The sequence below is a fragment of the Scatophagus argus genome, chromosome 2, assembly GCF_020382885.2.
Source record: "Scatophagus argus isolate fScaArg1 chromosome 2, fScaArg1.pri, whole genome shotgun sequence".
In the NCBI taxonomy this organism is placed as follows: domain Eukaryota; kingdom Metazoa; phylum Chordata; class Actinopteri; family Scatophagidae; genus Scatophagus; species Scatophagus argus.
The window spans coordinates 27,912,976-27,936,516 of NC_058494.1; the positions used below are offsets into that span (position 1 = coordinate 27,912,976).

Sequence of the window (23,541 nt, forward strand, 5' to 3'; positions counted from 1 at the left end):
ACCTACACAGCAGTAAGTAAATAACAAGATGGTAAAATATTTCAATTAGTGACTTGTATTTAAAAGCCAAAATAGTCTTGAAAAATGCTCAGTTTCCTCCTGTTTGATCAGTGAGCTACCATTTGAGGAAATGCCTGAACTTTTTGAGAGCCACAGACAGGAAGACAAACACAACAGATTTATCCTTTTTAAAGTCACAAGGCACACGGTATATCAAAGTACACAATACAGTTCTTACTGTAACCCAAGCAGGCACGAGGACGAGAAGTTTGGGACGTTCCTCGGGACATTTTGACTCGTTTTTCTTCCTGTTGTGTGAACTTGCTGTGAATCCAAGATGGCCGCCGTCCTCCATGATGGAGCCAAGCAGGAGGATGAGCGTTCGAGACTCAGGACATGTTTTCATGTTAGGGGTGGACTGATCCCAGGAGTCACAGTTAGATGACCTCATGGGCTCATGAATATTCTCAGAAGCAGAGTACATTAAGGAATATTACGCTGCTTTTAACAGAAAGTACCACCATCAGGAATGATTTTAGTTTTTATCAGATCAAACCCAAATTCTGTGGTCTTGTACGTCCTAAATAAAGAAAACATGGAGGTTTAGATCGACAGAGCAGACTGAAGCCTCACATGTTCCCTCTGTGGTTAACGGATGGTCAGCACATCCAGAGTCTGAATGATGAGGTCAGTTTGACGACACCAGAACGTCTTTTTAAATCAAACGATTTCTGTATCTGAGGATTACAAACACAACAGTTTTGTTGTTGTTTTTTTATTATTAAAACAGTTTTATTTATTTTTGATGAGAACAGATTCACTTCAGTGACTGGAAGTTTTCACCGTCAAACTGATGTTTACATGAAAAGTCCATACAGGAGCTGCAACACAGTGAACGCCTGCAAACACCTTCATCATCATCATCATCATCATCATCAGGCACCAGTAAAAAAAAAAATAATCAGAGAAAATGGTCTGCATATCAGGTCATTATTTACAAGTTCATATAAAAAATACACTGTGAGCACAAACAACAGAATAAATCTGATAAGAATTAAGAAATTACTGAACTCGTGGATCAAACCAGGACGGGTCCCTGGCTCGGACTGGTCCACATACGAACGTATGAGTCAGCTTTGTGAGGAGAAAGAAAATGATTGTACAGGAAGGCTAAAATACAGAATAATCACAGATTTCGTCTTCATATGTTACGTTTCATATGTCCTTTTAAAATGTGATCTGGTCAGATTGTACCTTTTTCATTTTTCCTTTGGCTTCGTTAACGTCTCAGGTTTGACTTTCATTCACCACATCAACGAGTTTCACTGGATGAAAAGCTTAGACCTTTTCAACAGGCAGCGCCTGAAACCCTCTTTTACAGAAAATTAGCATTCGATTAGCATCTCTTAATATTCTGTAACTAATAGGAGCTTTTGTGGACTACTTCATCCAAACAAAGGAGCTGCTTTAATCTCAGAGAATAAACTGTTTTCCATAAATTTCCAACTTTAATCTTAATTTTTCAGTGTATTAGAATTTAGATCAGTATTTTCTCTTTAGCTTTTAGCTCAACAGTCTCCATGAGCCTCCTCTGCAGCACTTTGGATTTGCTGGCTCAGGATCTTCCTTCAAACTGTTCCAAAACACAGTTGGATTAACTGAAAAACGATGTCTGCGTTTGGGTTCCTGTAGGCGGCCATCTTGTATCTGTGGCCGCCCAACAAGATGGCAGAAGGACCGACTGAGTTCTCCTTCAGCAGACTGTGATCGTGCGATTGTCTGTCACTGTGAGGTAAAACCGCTCAGAGTTCAACATCTTGTCAAGAAATCCTCTGAGTTTTCTATACAACAAAATTTCATTTTCAGAAACCTTTAAGGCATTTTAATGTCAAACGTTTTCAAGGGTTTTCGAGGTTCCTGCAAACCCTTCGCTCAAGTACTGGAGCTTACAGACGTTTACGAGAAATAAATCCGATTGTTGTTCGCAGGCGTCCTTAACAAAACATAAGAAATCAATAAGGAACGACTACAAAAATAAAAACAAATCATTCAGTACCTTTTCAAAGATCTGATCAGCCAAAGTGTTTCTGTTTACCTGCCGTCTTTATAAAATCCACCTAAGTCTGAGTCGCTTTTTCTCACTTTGGAATGAGACTTATTAGAAACAGAAACAAACGACATCTGAATTCAAAAAGGAAGGAAGTTGATGATGTCACTGGAGGACCTGAAGTGTGACATCATAAACACATTGAGGTCTGAACAGAAAAATGATTGTAGAAACGTTCAATTCAAGTAAGAAGAGTAGAAAACACCAAAATTCAGTTAAGTGTGTTTTGTTTTTTGTCTCCCGGCGGCGGCGTTAGCGTCGCTGTGCACACCTCACAGGTTCCTCTCCTCACATCGGCCGCCGGCGTCGTCGCCATCCGGGCAGCGGCAGGTGAACCCGCCGAGCCGCGGCAGGCACAGGTGGGAACAGCCGCCGTTGTTGGAGCAGTAGTTGTAGGCTAACGGTGGAGAAGGAAACAATGTTAGCAAGTTTTTAATACGGTTCATTTAGAGAATTGACCTGTTAGCATGTTAGCATGCTAACAGGCCGAGTGCTGCATTCTTAATGTCAGCATGTCCGCGCCAGGCTCGATTTAAAGAGAAAGACGCGACAGCCATTTTGATAATTGGCTGTTGACATGATGTGCTGAGCTATGATGTCAAATATCGGATATTTTGAATCATTTTTGTGGTTTTTTTGGTGTAAATATGAACTTTTGCTCTTGTATCTCAACTGTCTGCAGACCAAAGGATTAACCAAAGAAATTACTGCCAGATCAAACAGACGTGAGCGGCAGCCCTGACGGTCACATGCGACCTGTGAGGCCAAATCTGATTTTTCTTTTTGTTCTTGTTAAAGGCTGCGTTCACACTGAGTGAAGTGAATCTCCGTCAGCACTGCAGCTGATGATTATTTTCAGCAGCGGTTAATCTCAATTCATCTCAAAGTCACGTCTTCTGGTTTCCTCTTTTGTCCAGCCAACAGTCAAAAACCCAGAGATTCCTCACTTACTGTCAGAAAGAAAAGCTGCAAGTCCTGACAAAAAGCTGGAACCAGAAAATGTTTGACATTTTTTCTTGAAAAATGTTTAAAGTGTTTACTGTTACTTAGAAAGCAGCAGGTGAACACCGACAGCCGTACAGCTCAGGGCTCAGAGCCAGATGTGAGTCTCCATATCCACAGCTGGCTCCCCTGAGGTCACATCACCACACAGTTCCCACGCTTATACCCAACCACACGCCGAACGTGTCTGGAACCAATTAGTGCAGCCGCTCACAACATTTTCTGTGTGGTCAAACACTTGGAGCTGCTTTTTCTCTCTCTTGAGTGAGAGGTGCTACAAATAAAACGTCTTCCTCTTCTTCTCCTGTTTTATCAGACGTTTGCTTCCAGTCTCTAAGCTAAGCTAAGCTAAGCCAGGCTAACCACATCTTGGCCTTCCTGTGTGGTCGTTTCCTACAGACCGACAAAGCTGAACACGTCTCACGATTCCTCGCGTCCTTTCTGATTTCGTTTCCCGCCACCGGATTGGAGTCGTACCTTGTGGACACTGCGCTGGCGTCGTGGTGATGCCGTACAGCCGCGAGCGTTTCTGCGGCAGAAACTCTTCGGTCTCTTTCTCTGTCTGACGGTCCACAGCGACCACCGCCTCCCTGAAGAATCACAAGCACAAACAAATCACGCCGGCGTTTACCCGCAGAGATCACACGGCCAAATTAACTCCGCCGTCAAACACGCTGAACGCTTTAATGTGACAGTCCAGTCAAACAGTTTATTTCACATCCACTCAGACTCCATTACTGTTTAGTTTCAGTCGTGGGGGATGTTGAGTTCAGCCTCGTGCTTTAACAACACTGTGTGTGTGTGTGTGTGTGTGTGTGTGTGTGTGTGTGTGAGTGTGTGTGTGTGTTTTACCTCCTCCAGTCGGTGTAGTAAAGGTTCCTTCCAAAAGAGACGAGAGCGAAGGGATACTGGATGCCCTCCACGATGGGCCTCCTCAGCCTGCGGTGAGGATCCATACACTCCACCTTACGAGTACCTGCAGAGCCATCAATCAGTCAATCGATCAGTGTCCATCAGTGAGGGACACATGTCTGAGAAGACACCTGGACGGACAACACCACACAGGTGCTTCAGGTTACTGCCAGGTGCGCCTCACCTGCATCGGCCCAGCACAGCTGCTGGTTGTCAGGGTCAAAGGTCAGACCGTTGGGAAGTCCCAGGTCGTCCTTCACCAGGACGGTGCGGTCCGTCCCGTCCATGTTGGACATCTCGATTTTAGGTCCGTCTCTGTTCCAGTCTGCCCAGTACAGCCGTCTGCACCAACAGGACAGAAGCAGTTAGAGTGAAGGTCCTGCTGCGATCGCTTCAACGAGCATCAAAAAACGGTCGGCCTCTCCAACACTCACCCGTACGCCGGGTTGGCGACGATGGGTCGGGGGTTGACCAGATCGGTGTCAAACAGGACGCGGCGCTGGCTGCCGTCCAGTTTGGAAACCTCCACGGTGTCTCGCATGGAGTCGGTCCAGAAGAGGAGACGAGACACGTGGTCGATGGCGATGCCTTCAGGACTCTGCAGGTCTGAGGACAGAGAGAAGACGGCTACTGATGGACCTTTGATTAAACCTTTAAAATGACGGTTTTCAAATCACAAAAGGGACGGCGAGCTGAGACTGGTGGATGTCAACAACTCTGTTGGACACTTGGCTCAGTGACAGCCTTGTTGTGTGTCAGTAACTGGACTCATGCCCACTTCCTGTCGTCTTTGCACTCCCTGTGGCGGTGGCTTGAAGTCTGCCGTACCTTTGGTGACGACCGGACTGATGTCCCCCCCGCTCAGACTGGCCCGGCTGATGGCCGGCCCGGTGATGTCGGTCCAGTAAACCGTCTTCTCCACGCAGTCGTAAGCCACGGCGATGACCACCCGATCCTGCGGGAAGCACGGGGAGAGACAGACGCTTTCATTCTTCTGGAAACGCTTTCAAAGAGTCTTTTGTCTGAATCGACAGGACGTCAGCGACCCGTCGGGCTCGAAGACGCCGACGCTGAGCTTTGTGTCCCGCTGCCAAACATCAACACCCCGAGCCTCATAACAGAGAAGAAAAAAGTCCTGAAATCCGTTCAGAACAATTAGAGGATTGTGTCAGAGCAACCAGAAGTGCTTCGACCACATGCACCACAAACAGCGACGCTGCGTTTAAGGTCCACACGTGTGAGGACCAAATGTCGTCAACAGGAAAAACTCTGCAAAGTCAAGAAACTTTGGCCGCTTCAGACTTCTACAAGGAGCTCGTCTGGGTTTCAGTTTGCTTGAGTTCCCAAATCTCAGAATTTAGACTTTCCTGAAAATGAATTCTGCTTTGAAATGAGCCTGCGGTTAAAGGAACAGTCCAACATTTTGGGATATGGAGTTTCATGTCCGTTTGTCCAGTATAGAGAAACACCAAGGACATGTTTAGCCTAGCTTAGCATAAAGGCTGCTAGCACAGCTCAATCACAAGGGAAACAAGCTAAAGCTGGTGGACTTTCCTCATGGTTAGCTAATGTTAGCATTTAGTCTTTGTTTAGTACAGAACAGCTGACTCAGCTGACGTCTTGTTTCTTTGTTTTTTCCGTCATTTTATTTATTTACTTACTCAAATAATTTGATCTGAATCTGATGAGGATTTGATAAGAAACAGAATCACTAATCAGAACCAGGATTTCCACTGACGGCTGACACTTCCTGTTAACACGTTTTAACACACGAAGTTCGTCCATCCTGTCGTTTTCCAGGTTTGACTTTATGTGATTGTTTTATTGTTAAATTTCCTGTCAGGAAAGAAGACGGTGCGTGTGAAACCTGCTGATGCTTTCCGGACGTTTGTTGTGGTGCAGGACAGATGTGGCTGTGAGGTGAAACCGACTCTCATGTTGTCTTACGGGGATGTGCAGCAGAGGTTTGGCCTCCTCCTTCTTCATGTTGTATCCGTCCAGAGGAACGTGTTCGATCTTCCCGCTCTGAGCGAACAGCAGATGTGTACCCGGAGCGACAGGGTGAACGTCAGGCCGCGGCGTCGGACCCACCGGGGGAGGAGTCACTGCCTGGTTAATACCTGAGCAGGAGAGCAGAGTTTATTGTTCAGGTGAGGCAGATGCGTCCCTGAAAAGACAAACTTTCTGATGAGGCCTGAGTGGACTCACACAGGGGCGTGTTGCCGGGTCCGGTGCGGGTGTTGGGGATCTCCTGGCCGTCGGCGTCCACGCACCAGCACTGCCGGATGCTGGTGTGGCACTGCGTGGGCTCGTAGGCTCCGTGCTCGTCACACTGAGGGACGTACTGACTGACGGCCGGCCGCGGGCGGAAGAAAGAGAAGAGACCGGAGCCGGAGGTGGCGGCCTGGGCGCTCTCTCTGTGCCGCTCACACGGAGTCTTCTCTCGCTCTGGAGACACAGAAGAAAAGTCAGAGTGAGACTTCATTAAACACATGAAGATCTCTGCTAAAGAGGACTAAAATGATTTACTCTTGTTCTGTGAGAGCATGATGAGACTGTGTCTGCGTGGACAGGATTAGCCTAGCTTAGCATGAAGACTGACGCAGGGGGAAACAGCTCGACCGACTCTTATTTTCTTTTTCAGAGATCCTTTATTGACTCATGTGGGAGGAGGGTTTACTCGGGACAGATTTGAGAAACAGAACTTTGTTTCGGAGTGGACAGGATTTCTGTCTTCTGCTGCTGAATCCCATCAGAACTCTGAACACGCTGAATTTGTCTCATTCTAACCTTGCAAAAAGCTGCCAGGATAAAATCGAACTGTTGCTGTGACGATCATCTGGTGACTCGTTGTTTTTGTGTTTAAGTTTGTTTCCAGTTTACTGGTGAACGTCAATGTGAATGTTAAGAATCACTTAATTTTAAAGACGAATCTGAAAATGTGAGTGACGGTTCAGATCGGTTGGAGTCTTGATAGTCCAACAAACAGCAGCAGTGCTGGAACAACAGAACTGAATTGTGGATTTGTGAGATAAAGGAAGTGAACAGGAAGTGTTCACTCAGCAGCTCTTATGACTGATTAACTGAGTCTTTGGGCTTTGGACAAGAAGCTTGAAGACGTCTGTTTAGTCTCTAGCAAACTGAAATGAGAATTTATTCTTTATTTCTTTATTCTTTATTCTATTTTCTTTATGTTTTATAGACTAAACAACTGGCCATGAAAAACTCGTCAGATTAGTTATTAAAGAAAACAGTCGTTGGCTGCAGGGACGTGACAGCACCAGTGAGAATCGTTACAGCACAGAAAACATTTGTTAGCTTCATGCTAACACCAGAATAAAAGCTGAGACTGAAGAGTTCAGGTTTATCCTGCAGCGTCCACGTCCTTCAGCCGCAAAGCTCTGATTGGTCGACTGCTGGGAAAATGGATTAATGATCAAAAGACTTTTGTGTCAAATGTTTGAGCCAAATCTTTGTTGTTTTTGTTTTAATGTCCTCTTATCACATTGTGTGTTCAGTTTCCTCCTGCCTGTGGACGGCTTTCTGTACGTGGCAGCTGCAGATAAATACGTGTCTCCGTCTCTGCGGTCTCATCCAGGGGCCACGGCGACTTCTGGACGAGCCTCCTGCAACCTTATCCTCAAGGCTATCAGCAAGACGAACCACAGGGCAGCCATAACAGTCTGACGGGCGGCGGGCGTCCTCGCCGCGCCTGCCGGCAATCAGCCCGGGAAAAACCACAAACAACGAGGAGCCCCTGAGAGCGAGACGGACGGGGATCAAAGACGGGACAGAGCGGAGTGCTCACAGGAAGAGAGACGCTGCGGCAAGTTTTGACAGGGGACAAAAAATTATGCCTTTCAGGAGCCAAGAAGCCATAAAGAGGACGAAAATATGACAAAACTTTGGTGCAGAGCGGCGAGCTGTAATTAACTGTGAGCTGCCGACACCTGCAGGAGTCTGAAGCCTCCAGTGGAGACCAAAGCACCAACACAACAACAACAACAAGCTGACGCTGTGAAACACACCTGCTGTCAGCCAATCGGCTGCCTGCGTCATAAACCTGACACATCACATCAACTTTTCAGTGTAAAAGCATCAGGAAGTAAACGTTCTACTGTAAACCACGTGAAGGGTCGCGTTACGCTCCCGTCCCAGCATCCTTCACTGCTCCACACAGGTGAGCGTCGGGCGGCGACTTACCTGAGGAGGTGGGGCTGCACTGGAAGCCGTCGCCGTGGAAACCAGGGCGGCAGTGGCAGGTGTACGATCCCTGAGTGTTGAAGCAGGAGGCGTCGCGGTGGCATCGGTCCTGCTGACACTCGTCCACGTCTGAACAGGAAGTGAACATTTAAAACCACACAAAATGCTCCTTTAACTGCACTTCAAGTCTGAACCGCTCGCCTGTGACCAGACTTTGGCTCGTTTTCATCCCGGGAACCAAAGTGTGGGACACGAGGGACACGATTAAACGCTGCAGGAAGACACTGAGGTTTCACAGATGAGCTGCACAGCTGTGAGGAGGGGCCCCACGTTTCCTGTCCAGGTGGGAACACTTCCTGTCCACGGGGCTGAGGGAAGACCCTGATCTGCAGTGCTGCTGTTTGACATGAATCCTTCAAACAGTCAAAACGTTTTCAGAAATGTTTTTGATCTGATGCTTCCTGTCGCCGTGTCCTCCATGACAGTTTTTATCTGAGCTCTTTCACTCTGACTCCCACACACACACACACGAGAGCAAGTGAGCATCCCTCAACACACACACACACACACACACACACACACACAGCTGTCAGACTCTCTCTCTCTCACACACACAGCTATCAGACTCTCTCTCTCTCACACACACAGCTATCAGACTCTCTCTCTCTCACACACACACAATACAAAGTGAGCATCCCTCAACACACACACACACACACACACACACACACAGCTGTCAGACCCTCTCTCTCTCACACACACACAATACAAAGTGAGCAACCTTCAACACACACACACACACACACACACACACACACACACACACACAGCTGTCAGACCCTCTCTCTCTCACACACACACGATACAAAGTGAGCAACCTTCAAACCTGAGTGCTTCAGTCACACACACACAGTGTGGGTTTTCATGCCCAGTGGGGACATTACACAGACTTACATTCATTTCCTGCAGACTTACTCAAACCAAAACCATAACTTGCCTAACCCTGACCCTGACCCTGACCTTTGACCTTTACCCTGACCTTAACCTGAACCTCAACCTCACCTTAACCCAAGTCTTCACCCTAAAGGTTAATCATGTCCCCATGAGGACTTGCATTTTGTCCCCATAAGGCAGGTGAGACCCCACGTGTAGCTGTGGAAACAGGTTTTTGTCCCCATGGGATAATAAAAACACACACAGGCACACAGACACACACACACACACACACTCGGACATCAGACTCACCCCGACACACTCGGCCGTCTCCCACAAACCCCGGCAGGCAGGAGCAGACGTAAGCCGAGCCGCCGCTGTAGCTGCAGCGAGCTCGTTCGGGAGCGTCGCAGTCGTGACTTCCTGTCTGACAGCGATCCACCGGACGCTGCTCCTCTGCGGGACGAGACAGAGGACGCGTTAGTGCTGCTGGCAGAGGGACACATGGACGCCCTGTCCACATCCGTCCTGTCTGTCTGTGTATCGACTCAGGATGATGACATTCAGTGCACTTTGTCATCAAAAGTACACGTTAATCTTCATTTTGTTGAACTGTTTACATCTGATGTCAGCTCTGAGAGCATCACACACACACACACACACACACACACACACACCGATGCAGGTCTTTCCATCGCTGGCGAACACGAAGCCGCTCGAACACTCGCAGCGGAAGGCTCCGGGCTGATTAGTGCAGACGGCGTTGAATCCACAGACCTGACGCGTCTCCCCGCACTCGTCGATATCTGCAAACGACACACCAACATGGAGGTGAGCGCCGCGCGTGTGTGTGTGTGTGTGTCTGACGCGTTCAGCTTCATTACTGTCATCTCAAAGACATTTTTCATTTCACCTCAACTTCAAGTCATTACTCAACAACTTCGAAAACGAGGCGCGGCCTGCACTCATGTCAACACATCCTGCTCACACGTTGGTTACCGTGGCAATGCCGTCCGTCTCCAGCGAAACCGGAGGAGCATTCGCAGGTGAACTGGAGGCCGTCGCCTGGTCTGCACACGGCGTTGATGTCACAGCCGTGTCTGCCTGTGAAACACGGATTCTGCTCCGGGACGCCACCTGTTGGGGACACCAAAACGCCTGCAGGTTAAAAACATCTCATCCGCCGTGTCTGCGGCTGAACGCAATCACGTGATTGGTTGGTGTTTGTGTAAAAGCAGAGCTGAGGAGCAGCTACAGAAGACTGCACAGGTTCACCACAAAGACCACAACCCACAGTGAACTGGCACCGACGTAACCCTCCAGACCAGCAGGTGGACTTTGGAGGTGAGTGGATAATGACTGAACTGTTCCTTTAAAGAAAGCCCTCGGCGCTGCAGCGTGATGGCGGGCTGTGGCGAACACGCCGACCACAGCCTCAGTGCAAACAGCAGGGACGACTTTAAGGGTTCACTGATTAACTACAGAGGAGTAAAATGACTCCTCGCTTCCTCTCGTTCCCATCATGCAGCTGGTGTCTCCTCCAGACCGTCACCTCCTCACAGGAAACGCGACCCAGATGTTCTGCTTCCTGCCAACAGACTCCAGCTGAGTCCTGTTTGCTTGTGTGACTCTGCAGAACCCGAGCGTCCCGTCAGCAGCCCACCTGCACTTTTACCTTTAACCCCCCTCCCCCCATGAAAGCCCCTCCTGATGCCCTTCCCCCGCTCCCCTCCCCGCTGTGGACTGCAGGCTGGTATCTCATTGGCCGCTGACCTTCACCCCCTGCCAACGCTCGCCGACAGCAGCTGAGGAAATACAAGCCGGGCTCAGATTACTGTTTGTCTTCCTCTGATGTTCCCTGCAAACACCAGCGAGGCACTAAACCGCTGGAGGCGTGTTTCAGCGCATTCCTCAGGGTAATAACACACATCTCTGCACTGCGAGCGTCCCCGACCGGGACACGTGGACGCCTCCTCTGCGAGACCCCGACCATCGGCTCCATGTAATCAACCTGAGCAAATGATCGGTGGTTCACGAAAAGCCAGCAGGTGTTTCATCACGTCTGCTCAGTTTGTGCATCCAAATGTTTACTGCTGCAAGACAATTTACACTGAACAAGGTTCAAACAGGTCTTTCAGGGACCAGGAGTTGAGGTGTCGTGATTGTTGCTGCCACAAACAGCTGAATGTCAGTTTAAGTTATTTGGCAACCTGTTGTGGTCTTTGTTGACGTGTTTGCAGGAGGAACTCGGTCCATCAGAAATGAGCTTCACTCGCTGTTAACAAGTTAATTTAGTTGTTTTTCAGGTGGATTTCTGACGTACACCTTTAGTCCACCTTGGAGTTTATTTGTGCTGGACTGAGTGTCAGGACTCACTGTGCACAGAGCCGATCTTGTTGCTCATGGCGTAGCGGATCAGATGGTTTTCAGTGTCAAACATGACAAAGATCTGGTCCACGCTCAGCTGCTGAGTGGGCAGCGCCGCCCTGGTGGCCTCGTCGTGCGAGCAGCTCTCGAAGGTGATCGTCTGACGCCACTGGTAGCTCCTGGTTTGGACGACGCCGTCAGACGATGTGATGGTGTAGTCGCGGTTGGAGGAGGAAGTGATCACTGGACAAGCAGAAGAAGAAAACACTTTTAAATCCAGAGGGATTAGGACTTTATTGGTTTGCAGATTCAGTTCAAAGTGATTCAGTTGTTGCTGATTTGACTCCCTTTTCTCCGATTCAGTTTTGTACCAGCCGAGCTCTGGTTGCGCTTACGGTTTCTGTCGTACTGGTACATCTCCTTGTAAGGGCTGATCTGGACGGTGGACCCCAGTGGGACGGCGGGCAGACGTCCCTCCAGTTCGGTGCTCACCACCAGGTGGTCGTGTTCGTCGATTCCTTTAAACTGCTGCTTGATGATTAGACGCTCGTTACCGGGCTGGAAGATCACCTCAGCCTGCCGGGAAAACGTCCCTCCTGCATGGAAGTGGGAGAAAGCATGAGAACAGGGTCCCGGTTTAACTAAATACAATAAAAACCCCATCTGGACTCAACCAGGGACATCAGGGTTCATGGTCATATCGACCGAATTATCCACATTATTGTGAACATTATATTTACAGCAACAACAATCCACCACAACCTCCGCTCACCAATGAGACTGAAGCCGTTCTGGTAGCCGGGCTGCTCCAGGGCGAAGGCCCAGCCGATGACTCCTCCCAGGGAGGACAGCGGCTGCAGGGACGGGCCCAGGCTGTCATCGATGTTGCTGATGGCCACGTAGGCCCGACCGTCGTTGGCTACCACGTACGAGTGCAAGTCCTGGTTGCCGAGCTCCACAGGCGAAGGCGAGTTTCCAACAAACACCTGGCCGTTCACCTTTCCGTTCATCCTCTGTGGTTTTCCTGGAAGAACAAGAAAAGTTCTGATGCAGGAGCAGCAGTTCAGTGCCTTTCATTGGTCTGCCTGCAAAGCTAAAACATTAAGTTGCTAAATGCTAAAAAATAAGAACCATCACCAAGATAAAAACACACAGAGGGGATATTTATGTGTTCAATAACGAGTACAAGCTGGAGCAAATGCTGCACCCAACACTGAAAACGCTTCTCACCTTCGGCGACGCAGTCCTTCCCGTTGCCGTAGAAACCAGGCCTACAATGGCAGCAGTATCCGTTACTGTAATCCCTGCAGTCAGCGAAAGCCGAGCACTTGTGCCTGTTGTGGTCACACGTCTCCAAGTTGTATGCAAACACTGTGAAAACCAATCAGCTTGAGTTCAGCAGAAATGAAACTCGAGAACTTTGTAAAAACTTGGCCTGACTGTTCAAGCATTAAAGTATTGCGGTGTTGCGATTTACCATTAACACTGAGATCTTCGTCTTCGTCTACCACGACGATCTGGGGTTGGTGGGGCTGGGAATAGGGCGGCACGGGTTGGACTGGTTCAGGGTTCGTGTAGCCCGGTTCGACTGGATAAGGGTCAGGGTAGCTCGGCTCCACTGGAAAGTATCGAGGCTCAGGTGTTTCAGGAACCGTGTACCTTGGTTGTGAAGGTTCAGAGCCGGGGCGTACAGTCTGGGTTTGGTCAGTGTAGCTCGGCTGGGATGGGTACCTCGGTTGAGCCCTTTCCGGTTCGGTGTATGTTGGTGTGACAGTCTCAGATTCTGGGTATTCTGACTCGAACTGGTCTGGTTCTCCATAATCCGGTTCCTCAGTCTCTGCTTCGACATACCCTGTCGTGGTGGTCTCAGTTTCAGGGTGACTGGTTTGGTACTCACTGGGAGCCTCAGTTGGGGACTCCTCCATTCCTTCTGTCACTACCGGGGGCTCGTAGGTTGTGAGGTCCGCCTCCTGCTGCTCATCGGGTTGCCTTGGCAGCATGGTCACAGGACCTTCTGTGGCCCCCCCCTCCGTCTCCTCGCTTACATCAGAGACCTGTCCTGGTGTGATGGCGGTAAAGAACGGCGAGGTGCCAATCTCGTACACCCAAACTCCTTTGCGTCCTGAGGTCGTCTTTCTGGTTGGATGCAAGAAGGAAGAAACGTGAGACTCTGTGAGAGGACACTTTCAGTACCTTTCCAAAGTGAACGCTCAAACCCTCATCACGTCCACGTTCTCCTCGCTGAAAAGATGACGCTCGATTTATGCACGTACAGGACTTTTTTACAGGATGTAACAATATAAGGGGGTCAACCAACCAATAATCAGAAAGCACTCAACCAGCAACATGAGATTCATACTCAGTAAGATCCCTGATGGAGGCCTCTTCACCGGTGGTGATGCGGAAGTACGTCCCCTGCTGGGTGTTCCACCACCAGCCCTGCACAAGGCCTTCATTGAAGCCAGCCTCGAGGAGCTTGGCCTCGCCCCCTACTGACGTGGAGTGAAACTGCAGGCCATCTTTGGGGTACAAGAGGATGGCACAGGAGGACGACTCCATGATGACCACAATCAGCTGGAAGGTGTTTCTCTGAAAGTACAAAGGAGGCGCTGTTGAGTAGAAGTTCTTAGCTTTTGTTCGTGGGTTGAGTTTCTGTGGTGGATAACAGTATCATGGAATGATACTGTAGGGTCCAATCAGACCAGCATTCATATCAAGTCTGACAAAACCAATCACTGTAATTTAGTTTCAGCGGATAAACTAATGGAGGCTGAAGGTGATCTGTGCTGCGATGCACCGAGTAAGTCTGGTAAACTTTAGCTGACCAAATGTAAAATGTCTCTACATGTGTTTAACACAGAGGGGGAGTCCTGTGGGGGTGGAGGGCGTCATGTTGTTTTAAGGCGTCTTCGACTGAGCTGTGCTGACTGATGAAAGGATAATCAGTTTTGCTGCTGAGGAGAGTGAAGTCATTTGTGAAAGAGACAAAACCACCTGTGGACTCTGTCAGTTAACATGAAGAAACCCTCAGATGAGACGCAGCCTCGTGGTGTTCCCACATTCTGCAGTCCTCCCTGCTCCGCCACATGTGGTCCTGAGAGGCCCTCAGGATCCACGTCGGCGTAACGAGCCTCTAACTTAAACGCAAAAGGCTTCTGGCAGGCAGAAATATCATCGCGAAACACTGTGTCGCTATGCTGAATAAAGATCCATTCTGGAGCTGCAGGACACACGAGCTCAAACAAAAAGTTTTATGAGATTAAATCACATGTTTCAGGGAAAAAGTGTGTGTGTGCTGGCAGCCTGGAGGCCAGCGAGGATCCTCTGATGTTAAACTGCATTTTCAAAGCCACACGTTTGTGGAATAAAAATCATCAGTTCCCATCCAAACGATGTAAAAGTTTATCTCCTAACATCACATTACCTTAGTGTCCAATCCGTCTCCTCGTCCGGAGGTCCCCGCGGCAGCCATGTTGTCCCAGGTGACGACGAGGGCACCGCTGGGCTTCACGCCGTCGTCTCTGGGAAACGCTCGCCTGATGTGCTCGGCGGCTCGGCTCAGCACGTCCGGGCTGCTGTCCTGCCTGAAGAAGACCTTCCCCTGCCCGTCGCTGTTGTCCAGGTCTCCCAGAGAGGCTGCGATCATTTTGAAACTGGCCGGCATCTTCCCCAGGTACTCGCCCTCAGCCGGGGGGGCGGCGAAGGCCACAAATCCGTTAGTGTTGATCTGCAAGAGAAGACAGACGCAGTTCAACACGAGACAATGGCGGCACGCGTCCTGAGGATCTCAGACGCGTTCGTACGGAGGTTCATCGCTGCCAGCTAAAACATGAACATAATTACGACTTTGCATCTCTTAGGGCTGCAATAACAATCATTACTGATTAATCTGTGTGATGGACCTGAGACGCCGCCGTCGCTTCACTTCCAAAGCCCAAGACGACGTCTTCATCCCACACACGTTCACTTTACTGTTGGTTCGTTTGGTGGTTGACAACTTAACGACTAATCGACTAACGGCTTTGACAGACTTCTCTTATGAGGTCAGGATGTGTGACGGGTCAGGATCTAACAGTTTGGAATGAAATTAATTACTGGTTATTGTTCAAAAGATTCCTGTCAGTTTCAGCTAAACAACTCAGTTAGTTTTTCATGCACAGTTTGACCTGCTGAGGGAAAGAAGATCCCAAACAGGAGAAGATAAGGAGATGTGGTTCGTCCTGCTTCACAGCTGCACAGTCCAGACTAAACCTCCAGCCTCCTGCAGCCCACAGGAATTCAACACAATAACTGAGCTTCTTAACATCATCAACTGAAATCCGCCTCGCTGAAGGGCAGCGAACGCCTCAGTCGCTGTTTGAAGGCCGCGAACTGCGACCGTGAGACGCGCAGACCAAACAGCTTCAGTTCGCTCGAGTCTCGAGTTTGTTTAGTCCGGGAAACGTCCGAGTTAACGCAAACATTCTTCACATTATCACAAAGTGACGTCCTCGCGTCTCGTTTTGTCTGAGCGACAGTCCAAAAGACAAAGAATGGAAAATGACTGGAAGGATTATTTGGTTAATGAAACAGCTGGAGGTTTGACTTTTCATGTGAAAGCTTCAATGTGATGCAGGAACTCAGAGTTGTTGGTCGCATTCAGCCGACGCCCACAACAACACAAACACACAGAGACACTGAGACATGTGAGGACAAGACATTCAGTAAGACCTGTGACACTCACGCAGGACCAGAAAACTCACTGCAGTAAGAACAACTACAGTAAAACTACAGTAATATCGCACAGAATCACAACTCGTATGTACATTTACAGCAGTCACTTGTGGTGTGTTCAAGTGCAACTCTGTGATTCCAACACAGGCGACATGAGATGACAGATCAGTCAGAGATCAGTGGGAGCTGACCACAGATCAGTCAGAGATCAGTGGGAGCTGACCACAGATCAGTCTGGGCTTTCACTGAGCAGACAGGCTCATGTCATTGACTGAAAGATGACGGGACCGTGTTTCCCTGAACGCCACACGTCTGACTGGTTAAGGTGTAGCTGTGCAGCAGGAGGCCTCTTAGCTCAGAGGACACCAAACCGAGGACAACGTCAACTGACTCCAGCACAGCCTGTCACGTCTGACGGCATCAGAAAAACCTCAGCCTTAGTGTGTTCACACAGCAGAGACGTGGACCTGGACTGGACTGAGACCTGGACTTTGTCCACTCCCTCTGCCTACAGCGGACACTGACTGTCCTCTGCTCAGTCACAGGAACATCCAGTCAAACTGCAGCAGGTCATCTTCATCATTTAAACGTGAAGTCAGCTGCAGACTGAAGGAAACTTCTCCTCCACCCAGAGTCAGCTGATGTTTGGCCTTGACCACATCAGCTGCTCCGGACATAAACAACATGTCCAACAGTCCGCCACCTCGTCTGACCGCGGACATGCAGGAAACCGCTGCTCTGAACAGAGACTCGTTCACTTGTTGGTACGGCTAATGCCGCCGCCTCCTCCTCCTCCTCATCCTGTCTTCCCGCCTGGAGGTCTCAGCAGACGTGTGAAAGACAGCAGCATGTGGGTGAAGCCACCGAGTCCTCGGAGGAGACGCCTGCAGAGCCGGAGACACTGGAGCTTCGTCACGGAGCAGACAGGAAGTCTTTTGTCTGAGCGAGTTCACAGGAGCTCAAACTGTTCCAGTGTGGAACATCTCAACAGATCACGTTAAGAGGAAAAATCAAGGATTTTAAAAGAACTGTACTGAAACTGCCTATCAGTCAGAGTATTTGGGTTTGGAAGAGAAACTTTTGAGACTTTCTGCTTAAACCCTGCGACAGGCTGAACAGGAAACTGAAAGCTGTGTTCACTGTCAGCTTCTGCGTGGGACATCAGAGCGCAGAGACACATGCAGCACATGTGGGACGCACATCGAGTCTCAACACGTCTCCAACACAAACCGATTCATCCTCCAAACAGCCTGGCCGTGTCAGGAAGCGCATCCAGAATGATGTCACTTCCACATTAATGACCTGCTGTCAGAGCGTGTCACGATAGCGTGTCACGATAGCGTGTAATGATAGCGTGTAGCGGTGGCACCTCACATGTCCGAGCCCTGAGGTCATCACCGTCAGTGTGAGAACGCACACACGCTGAGCGCTGCCATCTGCTTCAGGACGACAGATGTACTGCATCTATACGTTCCAGATGTGTCCACTATGGGAGGACGCGCCGCTTCCTGTCGGGGACCGAGCGCCTCACTGGAAACCCTGCAGCTGGAGCCGAGCCAGAGTTCACTTTACAATCCACTCAGTGTTTCCAAAGCTGACGTCAGTCTGAGTGGGAAGGAAGGCTCGAGGAGCGTCTCCGCAGCGCTCATAATTACTGAGGACCCAACAGACACTTAAAGGGGTGGGGGTGTTGGGGGGGCGCTGGGGGGGCGCTGGGGGCTTTATGGACTGCAGACTCACACTGTGGGAAAATCCAGCCGAGATGCAAACAGTGACAGCTGCGAGTCTGACGCTTTACTCTGAAAATCTCCCTCACTGCAAGCTGTTGTTTATGTTCGAGCGCCGATCAGACCCACACAGTCAGCAAAACCCAAACGCACCTGGTTTGGTTTTACACGTGATAAGAGGGACCTGGGTCCTGGTAGCGCCCCCTGGAGGCCGGACCACATACTCACTGACTGTCCTCACCAGGAAACCGACCTCACTGAAAGTAACCCACGTTTACGCTCAGAAGCACGACAGGAAGTAGTTGTGGCTGTAAGCTGTGAAAAGCTTCTGACTTCAACCCCGGAGACCACAGTGACGAAGACGAACCCGAACCCGAACTGAACCCGAACTGAACCCGAACGGAGGACACGGTCCATTTGCTGCGGACTAATTTCAGTGGCGGATTAAACCAGCTTCTTTGGGGTTAAAGCTGTGCTAGAAAAAAAATGTTGTGGAATCGTGGATTTCACAATAAAAGTCTTACGATTGTGTGTGACCATTAAACTTTGATTTTCTTGTGTTTGACCAGACCACCAGCAGCAGACTGCACGTTGGTCTTGTCTGGTCTGAATTTTGATTACTTGTTTTTTGATCAGTTGTGAACATTTCATAAATTTGCTTTTTTGTTTTTGTTCAGAAAAGTCTGTGGCCTCACGTCTTGTTTCGGTGCCTCCACAGAAACAAACGGCGTTGACACGAGTTTGCCCCGAGCTGGACGCCGGGTCCCAACCAGTCGACTCGAACACCAAACAATATGGCAGCGTGTGGGGTAAAACCAACAGGTCACCAAGCGGCCGTTCACTTCCTGTCCCGTATGTGACCACGACCCCAACCTTTAACCGATTTGTCCTCCAACAACAAACCTGATTACATGCCTGCGACCTTCGAGATGTCCCTTCAACTTCCTGTCGGGACAGTGAGGGGTCTGTGTGGCCCGGAGCTTGTTTGAACAGGGGGGGAAGGAAAACAAATGGTGAAGTGAGTGAACAGAGAGGAAAAACACTCGGCGTCGAGGGTTCAGGGTGGAGCAGAGTGGCAGAGCCTTGAAAGAAAATGTTCCATCTAATCGTCCTGAGTGAATTTGTCTCCTCTGGACAAACACCTTGTGAGGGTTTCGCATTTCGCTTTGTTAGTTTCTTTAGTTGTGGGACTAAATTGAATGTTTTACTGTTTTCTGGCTACAGGAAGTGATACAATAAGAGCACCGATGGACGTTCAGATGTGTAAAATATGGATTCAAAGGTGGCTGTGAACGTATGAAGAGCAGCAGAGTCACCGCCTGCTGCTGTTAGCTTTAGCTTTAGCTGCTTTTAGCTCAGTTAGCCGTGGAGCTAACGGTCCTACAGCCGACTGGACTGAGCCCGAACCGCCTCAGCTTCCTGCCACTGAACCCAGCCGGGCACCAGACCGGGACCCGGCCTCTGAGACCAGCAGAGGACAAGTTGTGAGGACAGGAGACACAGTACGGAGGTGACGGATGAGAGGACGCGTCAAGCGGGGACAGGAGAGACGTGAAGCAGCAGAAGACAGAAAGAGTCGAACGTAATTTCACGCCTGACTGTGTGGACTGAGGATTTACTGGGACCAAACCAGGAGTGAGTTTTATTTCAGTTTCTGTTGTCTCCGTTTCCTCTGATTTTACCCTCCCGCTCACGTCTGAAGTACGGACTCGGAACTGCTGAGCCCCCTTGTGGGCCCACCTCAGCCCACCCAAACCAGGACCACAAGTGTTCTGTGAAACAGTTTGTAATCAAAACACGAACCAAACGTTTGAGTCGAGATGCGAACACAAACAGAAGCAAATCATTCAGAAGAAGATTCTTCTGCAGTTCAAATCTGCACTCAAAGAAGTGAAAACAACTGCAGCGGACCAGGGGCCTCTGGGCCCCCGAGGGCTCTGGGGCCCCGAGGCCGTCACGCACTTTGCCTGTTTGTTAAAACCAGCTTTGATCAGAGACGATTTTATCTTTTCCTGCCGTCACGCCTCAAAACGATGAAAAAGCTGAAGCGATTTAAAAAAAACGTGCTAAACGTTTGTAAACAGGAGCAGATGTGATTCACACCGAGTGTGGACGCTCAAATCTGGATTAGCTGTCACATGACCTGAGGAATGCATTCACAGAGTGTGTGTGTGTGTGTGTGGGTGTGTGTGTGTGTGTGTGTGTGTGGGTGTGTGTGTGTGGGTGTGTGTGTGTGTGTGTGTGGGGGGGGGGCTTGTTGAAAGGCTTATCTGTACTGGCTTTTAATTGACTCACATTCCAGCCTCTGCTCCCACAGACTCCAACACCTCCACCTGTCCGATCACCTCTGAGCACATTCATTCACTTTTTAAATTAAATCTAAATGTAAATGAAAACATCCAACAGTTTAAACGAGTTCAGCTGGAAGGGCACACTTTACTGCAGTATTACTCAGTATTTACTCTGAATACTTCCTCCACCAACACGTCACCACAAATCAAACCTCTGCAGTCAGAAGGCAGCAGGACTGACGTGGATCTGAACCCGACTGCAGGGAAAACTCTCAGAGAAAAGAGGCAGCAGAACCTTATCAGGCGTCAACAAACAAACAAACAAACACGCAAACAAACAGGAGGGAGCAGACAAAGCGCAGCCACAAGAAGACTGGCTTATCAATCGAATCGATCAGGCCTGCGCTCACTGTGCTCGATCCGCATCTGAAAGAAGCTGATGTTGGAAAGAAAACTTCCAGGTGAGAGCGACAGACTGAGCTGAAGGACCTCAGGCCCACCTCAGTCAGCAGACCCGAAAACCTGAGACCTGCGAGGATTCAGGACCAAGACTAAGAGCTGAGAGGGGCTGAGCTGAGAGCAGATAAGAGACTCAGACTGAGCAGAAAACCAACAAACGCACAGAAGTGATTGAATGTGAACTTTGCATCCAAAGAGGATCAATAATTAAACACAATTTAAATTACTTTCATTATGGAGTCGATAAAGTCAAGAGGGGCCGAGAGGAGACCAAACGACCAAAGATCGTCTATGAAAAAGCTTCAAAACGTCCTCAGCGTCACTGCAGAACAACACGCTCCCACAGACTTCAACGCCAAATTCCATTCAAATACACGCTGATTTAACGGAGGCTCCTTTCACCTTAAATCAGACGGTTTGTACGTGTGAAAACCAACACGTTTTGTTTCTTGTGCCAACTTCTGAGATGAAAGTGCTAAATAACATAAATAAATACTAAATAAAACATCTGGAACATTTGAGAATCGAGAGAAATTAAGAGATTCGTGGCGAATCTCATTTAAATTTCAGCCATTTTAAGTTTAATTTGTTTATTTTCTGTTTGCTGAAAGTCAGTTCGACTGGAGGTGAACCTCCAGCTCAGTGAATGACTTTTGGGGGTTTTTCTGCTTTTTCTGACTCGACTGTGATGAACAAACTTCGAACAAATCGAATCGTTCTTTCTGGCACAGTGAAAAGCGTAACAGGACGTAAAACTCACGTAAACTTTGTCGAAGGTTTCGCTGAAGAAGAACAGGGACCCGTTGAGGTGCAGCTCGGCGGTGGAGTCCGAGCCGGCCTGCAGCTGCTGGTCTCCGGCTTCTTCTCCGAACTCGAACAGGTCGGCCGGCTCCAGAGTCCGGGTCGGGACGCTCAGGCTGAGCAGGCACGACCAGACCCACAACCAGGTCCGGCTCATCTTCTCTCTGCTGGTCTACAGACGCGGTCAGACCGGCGGGGCTCCGGCGGGGGGCAGCTGAGGGCGGCGGGCGACACGAACAGCCGATCCGGCGACGCACAGAAGCGGACTGAAGGCGAAGTGGAGGCGGGAGGGAGGGATGAATGGAGGGATGGAGGAACAGCGGGAGAGTGACAACCTGGGGGGCTTTTAAGTAACAACCACTGGACTTCCGGTCATTTTCTTTCAAAACAAAGGTTTCAACAAAACTGACTGGGGGCTTTGTGAGCAGCTGCAGCAGTGACTGAGGGAAGCAAATGTTCTAAAGTTTCTGCATCTTTTATTTTGATACTAAAGTCCGACCGGAGAACTTGAAATCAACTGATATATTTAATGTATTTTAGTGTAAATGTAAGAATTTATGAGTGGTAACTTTTGCAGAAGCTGTTGTCAGCAGTGACCATCACAAGCCAAAGTACCGGGACAAACTCCTGTTTCAGTGTCTTTAACTTAACACTAAGATTCCAGCAGCAACAAATACTGTGGTGCATCACAACACGGCCACTTTAAAAAATAAAGTATGTCTATGTTTATGTTTATTATGATTCCTCGGTTGTCTGTGCTTCAGTCCGAGCTCAACACTTTGATTCGTGTCGCTGGCGCCATCTGGTGGCCACACAGTCTAACTACACCCTTTGCTTTGCCCTCCTGCTCCTCCTCCTCTTTTTAGTCTTTAATTTTCTCTACATTTTCATCCAGTCCTCAGTCCATTTCCTTTATGATCTTTAATACTTTCCTGATCAGTGGTACATTATAAGTACACTTACTCAAATACTTTATTTTTGAGCATATTGAGGGGATGTGTTGCCTGTGTGTGTGTGTGTGTGTGTGTGTGTGTGTATAAATTTGCATCAACTACACTTAGGTTTATATCTAAACTACATATAGAAAGGAGTATTGCATGTTATCTATGAGCCACTGAACATGATGTATGAAACATGTCCGTGTGTCCACTGTGTGACAGCTGTTGTCAGTGACAGGTGTGTACAGTTTAATGTCCACTTTGAAAACCATTTTAGCGCTCAGTTCAAGTCGACGGCACCTCGCGGCGTGAAGCCGAGCGAGCCGCAGGAGTGTGCGTGATGAGAGGAGCCGCACAGCATCCTCCATTATCCAACAACCTGCCTGTTACATAAGACCAGAGAGGAACTGCGGAGGGGAGGGGGGGAGGGGGAGGAGGAGGGGGGAGGGGGAGGTGAGGGGGAAGAGGGGAGGAAGAGGGGAGGAAGAGGGGAGGAAGAGGAGCAGGAGCAGGAGGTCTACAGGAGGTCTATACTGGGCTTTGACTGCTGTCAGGGTCGTGTCGTTCACCCTCCAGTGTGACAGTCTGACAGGATGTTTCATCTCTGTTGTTCTGTATGTCTCGTTATCACATGTGCTAATATTTAATATTTAATATTTAGCGTTAAACGTTTGGTTTCCTTCAACCTGAGATGTGATTTCTGCAGGATTTCTTTTGACGCTGTGGACTGTGATTAAAATGCCTAAAGACCGTCTCATTCCAGAGTTCATTGATTAATCTGAGACGGTCAGCTCAGTCACTCATTCATTTATTCAGCTGTTTGTTCAGTCCTCCATCCATTCAGTCTGTTCATCGAGCACCTGACTGACTGCAGGTCAGCAGGTGCAGCCGGTTAGCGTTTCTTCACCCGTTCACTCACCTGTTCACTCACCCCTTCACTCACCTGTTCACTCACCCCTTCGCTCACCCGTTCACTCACCTGTTCACTCACCCCTTCACTCACCCGTTCACTCACCCGTTCACTCACCCGTTCACTCACCCCTTCACTCACCTGTTCACTCACCCCTTCACTCACCCGTTCACTCACC

At 49.2% G+C, this 23,541-nt stretch overlaps 1 protein-coding gene across 1 annotated transcript; it reads right to left on the reverse strand.

Moving 5' to 3' along the window:
* Positions 1 to 759: 759 nt before the first annotated feature.
* On the reverse strand, positions 760 to 21,848 carry LOC124052385 (nidogen-1-like). Its single transcript, XM_046376564.1, has 20 exons — positions 21,475 to 21,848; positions 14,949 to 15,251; positions 13,884 to 14,113; positions 13,002 to 13,660; positions 12,755 to 12,895; positions 12,297 to 12,548; positions 11,920 to 12,120; positions 11,534 to 11,767; positions 10,157 to 10,294; positions 9,835 to 9,963; positions 9,470 to 9,613; positions 8,225 to 8,353; positions 6,230 to 6,469; positions 5,969 to 6,141; positions 4,850 to 4,976; positions 4,456 to 4,627; positions 4,206 to 4,363; positions 3,962 to 4,085; positions 3,587 to 3,699; positions 760 to 2,504 (listed from the first exon to the last, which is right to left on the reverse strand). The coding sequence occupies exons 1-20, from the start codon at positions 21,670 to 21,672 to the stop codon at positions 2,380 to 2,382; spliced, it is 3,990 nt and encodes a 1,329-aa protein (XP_046232520.1). The 5' UTR covers positions 21,673 to 21,848; the 3' UTR covers positions 760 to 2,379.
* Positions 21,849 to 23,541: the final 1,693 nt, after the last annotated feature.

Excerpts from the sequence above, each read along its gene's own strand:
- LOC124052385 (XM_046376564.1), bottom strand. The coding sequence starts at position 21,672 with ATGAGCCGGACCTGGTTGTGGGTCTGGTCGTGCCTGCTCAGCCTGAGC. Across the intron at positions 13,661-13,883 it reads TCCATCAGGGATCTTACTGA|AAAGACGACCTCAGGACGCA; the intron begins GTATGAATCTCA and ends GCATCCAACCAG. Across the intron at positions 2,505-3,586 it reads GCCAGCGCAGTGTCCACAAG|CCTACAACTACTGCTCCAAC; the intron begins GTACGACTCCAA and ends CTCCACCGTTAG.